This window comes from Papaver somniferum, chromosome 2 (assembly GCF_003573695.1).
Source record: "Papaver somniferum cultivar HN1 chromosome 2, ASM357369v1, whole genome shotgun sequence".
NCBI classification, from domain to species: Eukaryota; Viridiplantae; Streptophyta; class Magnoliopsida; order Ranunculales; family Papaveraceae; genus Papaver; species Papaver somniferum.
This window is the reverse complement of record NC_039359.1, coordinates 147805145-147810985: the sequence shown is the minus strand read 5'-3', so window position 1 is coordinate 147810985 and position 5841 is coordinate 147805145. Positions and strand designations below refer to the sequence as shown.

The window sequence follows — 5841 nt, the reverse complement described above, 5'->3', positions numbered from 1 at the left end:
GTTCAAATGAAACTAGTTCTAGAGTTGTTCAATTGTTTATTCTCATAGAAGTATACAAGATACAATTGAAGCAAAATCGATTCTGATTTACATGAATCAATTCATGAACATTATAGCCACAGTTTGCAAAAGATTGCATTCCTTATTATATAAATGTATTAGTTCATGAACAAACTGATTTTAGGTCATCATCTACTTAGGTATGCATACGGGTATGAGTACCTAAGTAGCTGGACCAAGTTTGGGTTTCGTTAATACGCTAACTGGTACGCATACCATCCAAACTCAGCAGAAATTCCTGGACCTGAACCTTACGCCAGTACGCTTACCGGTTTGCATACCAGGTTCCCGGACTTTCTCAAAACCAACAAGTACGCATACGGGTATGCATACCATGGTTCCCGGACATGGATTACGTACATATATGCAAGCACACATACTATACTTAAATCCAATTGTTCTAAACTCACATTTCAATTATTGAAACATTTTTGGAAGACGAGAATAGCTATCTCAGACAAACTATTAGCTTCAAAGCAATTTTCAAGTGATCGAATGATCAATACGAAATATTCTGAGTCTACATCAAATGATTGTCTCACACAAATCATGTAAGATGTTACCAGGCGATTTTCACATGATCATCTTTTGACTTTCGTCAAGAACATAAGATGAACTTGGTTAAAGTGAAAGCTTACCAACACATATTTCGAGAAATATGTAAGCGAGTTAAATTCGGCTCGAAATATCAAATGTGTATAAATGAAGTCTATATAGATGTACGAATTTTGTCTCAAATAGGAGATAGAGTAGATAGACTTTTGAGTGATAGATGAGTTCAGGTCTCCACATACCTTTTGTTGATGAAGTTCCACAAGCTCCCCTTAGTAGTTCTTCGTCTTCAAACGATGAACGCCGTGAAGTCTTATGCTCAACTACAGTTTCTATCCTAATCCGAGACTTAGCTATAAGTAGACTAGAAATCAAGACTTATTGTTTTGGCAACTAAACTTGACAAACAAGCTTGAGATAGCAACACTTGCGAGTTCGACCAAGCAGTGCTCTAACAGAGAGTAATAAAGTTTATGAAGTCGATCGTGAAAATGCAAAAGAAAAGTTGTAGTATGCAATTGTTGCCTTGGGGTTCAGATTTGGTTTCTGAGGTCTGTTTCTTTTATTTTACTTACAAAACAAACAAAAATGCGGTCTCCATACAGGAGATTTATTCTCTTCATATAGGAAAGTTGACTGTATCCAAAAGTTTCCAATCCAAAACGACCCTCCTTCTGTTGGGACAGCTGGGGATGATCCAGATTTGGGACAAGACGTGGCACAATTTGAACGCTAGAGAGGGAAGGACTTTAGCTTGGGAATGGTAGTGGAGTGAAGAGGGGAGTGATCAAAGGTCTTGATTCATTGTCCCAGATTTGGACCATAAAATTTGTCCCAGCTGTAGAAATAATTGACAAGGAATATTTGTACACTTTGGGCCATTCATCTTCTTGGTTATTTTACATTCAGTTCAGTCCTACAGGTTTTTGGCCCAACGGTCATTAGAATGTGGATCCTTAGCACAATTCTTTGCTTAGCCTTTGTTTTTGCTTGCTATGCTACTTTTACCTTCATCCTCAAAGATTTCAGAGTGGAGATGGAAACAAAAATGTAAATGATATAAATCTGGTCTGTGTGGGTTGCAAATATGGTTGTGGAATGCCATCCCAGGCGAGGATGAACTACTCAGATAACATTGTAACTATCCTATGTTCATATCTAAGTCGCACTAGATAGTTGTTTCTACTTCTCAAATTTCGATTTTCAAATTGTTTCAAATGTTTCATGTCTTTTGACTAAAGTTGTCATTCATTTTCAGACGTAAGATATTCATTTACTAGAACAATACAATTATTGTGGAATACTAGTGGGAGCCGGGAAGATCAATCAATAATGTTTGCTTCTGATGAGTAGACATAGGAAACAACTTTTCCCTTGCGAGTTCTGTCTCTTGCACTTTTTAACTTCTTCTACTTTCTTCATTCTGGTTTTCGGCAAGTAATAACGGCAAATTTAATTATATCCTTCTGGAATCCTTCGATCATCAACGGCATTGCAAATGCGCCTTTTATGGTTTTCCAACCTAAATTAAACACAACAAAAAGAGTCTATAAAAGTAGAAAAGATGATATCAAAATTGTGCGCAGCTACACATAACATGAGAGTTTATGTTTGGCTCGCTTTATTACCAGTTCGCAACAGGGAAGTTAGTCCTTTCCATGTTAAGGCAGAACGGATCACCGCTGGCCAAAATGGCGCAACATATTCTGACCAATCGTCTGACTTGATATCCTGCGTGATCATAAATATTGCTAATCGAATTAAAATCCATGCCTCTATGAGGAATCTATGCCAGAACATTGAAAACCGAGAATATATATTACCTGCATTGAGAGGGATTTGAGTAATTCAACATATTCAGCAGTGGAACACCAAGCAGGAAGGTAATAAGCATCACAAATCTTATCCAAAAGCTGTTTCTCTTGGGGCTTCAGTGATTTCTCGGTGGGAAGAAGATCTCTGTGGCACCATGTAACTATTATTATGGTGGCTCCAGGAGATGCAACCCGTACCAACTCATTGACAAACTGATCAAAGTAGTTTAAGTAATAATTAAGAAATGAGAAGACAACCAAAGTATAAACATTAAATGGAACAGGCATTCAAATTGGTTATCAAAGTATGCTCTCTTTTATCAGTTAGGGTACCCTTTTATGTCTTCAAAGATTTGTTATTCTAAATCAGTATTTACTATTTTGCAAGATTAGAGCCAGACCAGATGTACAGCGAGTAAAGAGGTTAATTATGTAAGGATGTTCAGCAGAATAAATGGCTGGACCACATACTGCTTCTCAGATGTACATATTTTAAGGCAGAAGAAAACCAAGAACCCTTGGATATTCCTTCTCTTAAACCATAAGAAGAGACAGTTCTTGAATAGAAAATGTGAGACATGCAGAGATAGCAACTTATGGGTAATATGTACCTTCTAATAGGTGATAGTTTAACTGTGGAATTCATCAAAACTTGTAAAGGGGAATGATTAGTAACGGAGAACGGAAGCGTGGCACAAAAATTAGGTAGAAAAGGGCTTGAAAAGAGGGATAAACGAGTGCAATTCATAGTTAGGAAGGGTACCTTAGCTTTGTCAGGCATGTGTTCTCCACTCTCCATGGACCAAACAAGATCAAACTGTCCATCTTGAAATGGTTGCTCGAGTGCATCTGCAACTTGAAAAGACACCTGGACACAACACCAGTGACGCATGCATTGATATCAGAATTAACAACCATATATATAAATTCCTGGTACATCCTGTTACATCATTTTGGTTTAAATAGTCTACTCCAACATAATATACATAATATGGTTTGTTTTGTCATGGCTGTAAACTCATGACAAAATGATTTTCCAGTCAAATTGATTTGTTCTGAAATCAATCGAAATGATTTTCCAATCAAATTACCTTTCGTTGTACAACTCCATATATGTCTAGTCTAGCTAAGCTTGTAAAATTCTTAAGTAACAAAATGTAGCATAAAAAAGTTTGACATACTTTATCTCCCAAACCTTGTGCATTTGCAAGAGCTTGTGCTCTTTCAGCTTGAATAGGACTCAAAGTAATGCCTTTGCATTCAGCGCCATATTTTTTCGATAAGTATCTTGAACTACCACCAATTCCACACCCAACATCTACTATACTCTTGGGCTTGTTCGATGAATCATCTGACAATAAAAATAGAAATCAAAGTTAAAAATTATTTCAATTATCCATTTCATCTCCCTACCTTCACCATTAAAACTACACAAATGTCAAAAGATGATAGCAAGCGTCTGGCTGGATGTGGATGGAAATTTAGCTCATGCTATTGAAAACACTGATATTACGGATTGGATTGAAAATGAATTTGCTACTAACTTTCATACTAATCCTGACAATGATCTGGTCATTCTTAAGTCTACCATAATTGTTAGGCACTTGTGCAAAGCAAGATGCTCTATTGTTTCTGATAATGCCGGACTTCAAAACTTTGGGTCACATTCCATAGAAATCAGGACTTCAGTCAATAGTGCACCTGGAAATACCAGGACTTCTTGGTGGAATCCTCCTCCTAAATCCTACATGGAAATAAATTTTGATGCACCATTTATAAAGGGAACTGCTACCAGAGCTGGGACTAACTGCTCATGATTGTGCAGGTACCAGCTGCGGAGCTAGATGCTTCACATCACAAGCTCTTAGACCCTGAATAAGCACAAGCAAAGGCTTTACAGAATGCAAGTGGAGTCTGAAGGGGGACTATCATACGGTGGTATTTGCTCTTGAACGAAGAAATGATGCAGCGAAGTGAACCACTAGAAACTTAATCCAAGATAGCTTAGAACTCTTAAAGATTTTTGATGGCTGGTTGCACATCAACTGGCTCAATCAGTACTCTAGTAACATGCCAATTCCCAGGGAGGTATATCTAATATGTAGGAAAATGCGAGAAGCCTTTTCAAATTATCCGATTCATGATCACGAGCATGTACAGAATAATAATCAAATTAAAAGGATCCTAAAAAATAAAAAATCATTTTCTAAAGATCAGGGCAGAGTGGGACCCACCATAATAACGAAATCTAATCATTTTTCCTCAAATAATAAACCAATCCGAAATATTCTCTTTACGGATTGAAGTCTTTTTCCCAATCTTTTTATTTTTCAAGAACTTGAATGATTCAGATCAAAAGTCGTGGAACTAATCCTAATCCTTGAATTTTAAGTTATTAATCTATCCAGAGATGCATCAGGATTTAGATGATGCAGAAATCAAATTTGACCAGAAAATGAAGATAAGGTACTGTAGAGAGTGAGTGAAGAAGAAAGAGTACCTGAAAGACCAGCAAATTTGAGAGTTTCTTCAATCATACGAATCTGAGCAGATCGATGATCAGAAATCGAAGCAGTAACATTAGGATCATAAAATCCATGATGCATATGATCTCCCCAGATATTCTCCCATAAACCAGAAGATTCATCGTAAAATTCTGCTATTCCTTTCTGTAACCAACCTTTTTCTTTTCCATTATTATCCATTCTCTTCTTCTCTTCACTACTCACTGTTGCTGATGCTCTTATTAATATCAAACCAGCTCCTCTTCTTCTACTAGTCTTTCTTACGTCTGAGATTCTGACTCTTGTTGTTACTGGTGATACTAACAGACTCTTGTTTCTATAGCTCCTATCGCACGTGGAAATGTAACTCAGTGATGACGATTCACAGAGACTGTTCATTTTCTTTTTTATGATACAGTAATTTTATCTCTCACTCTCTCTAATGGAGTCTTGGGAGCTGGGAATCCAGTGACAAGAAACCAGTATTCAATGGAATAATTAATCCCTTATTTATTTGCATCTTTTTCTGTAAAAAAGTTTGAATTATTATTAATATATTATTATTTTGTAATCGACGGTTATAACCTTAAAGAAAAAGTAGGTCGATTTACCACAGAAAGAGTGTTTCCTTTCCTAGAGAAAGATAACAGAAAAGAGTTGGTCGACTTACCCATGATTTATAAGGGGGAAAAAATTTGATCGCGCACTGCGGTTTCAAAGTTTGAACGAGCACCTCCATGACCGTCAGATTTCCAAGATGTGACGTCATGACCTTTTAAACTTAACTATAGTTAATTCCTGGAATTTGGACAAAATCTTGCGAATTTTTCTAGATATTTTACATGTTTTCAACTAATTTTCCGATATTTATTTATTTTTCCTTCGTTGTTTGATTTGCACATGTCGAAAAC

General features: G+C 36.6%; 1 protein-coding gene across 1 annotated transcript; it reads right to left on the bottom strand.

The window, feature by feature from the left end:
* Positions 1-1785: 1785 nt before the first annotated feature.
* LOC113349396 (probable tocopherol O-methyltransferase, chloroplastic) lies at positions 1786-5558 on the bottom strand. Its single transcript, XM_026593372.1, has 6 exons — positions 4927-5558; positions 3608-3777; positions 3190-3294; positions 2436-2639; positions 2241-2343; positions 1786-2134 (listed from the first exon to the last, which is right to left on the bottom strand). The coding sequence occupies exons 1-6, from the start codon at positions 5327-5329 to the stop codon at positions 2031-2033; spliced, it is 1089 nt and encodes a 362-aa protein (XP_026449157.1). The 5' UTR covers positions 5330-5558; the 3' UTR covers positions 1786-2030.
* Between the last annotated feature and the right edge of the window lie 283 nt (positions 5559-5841).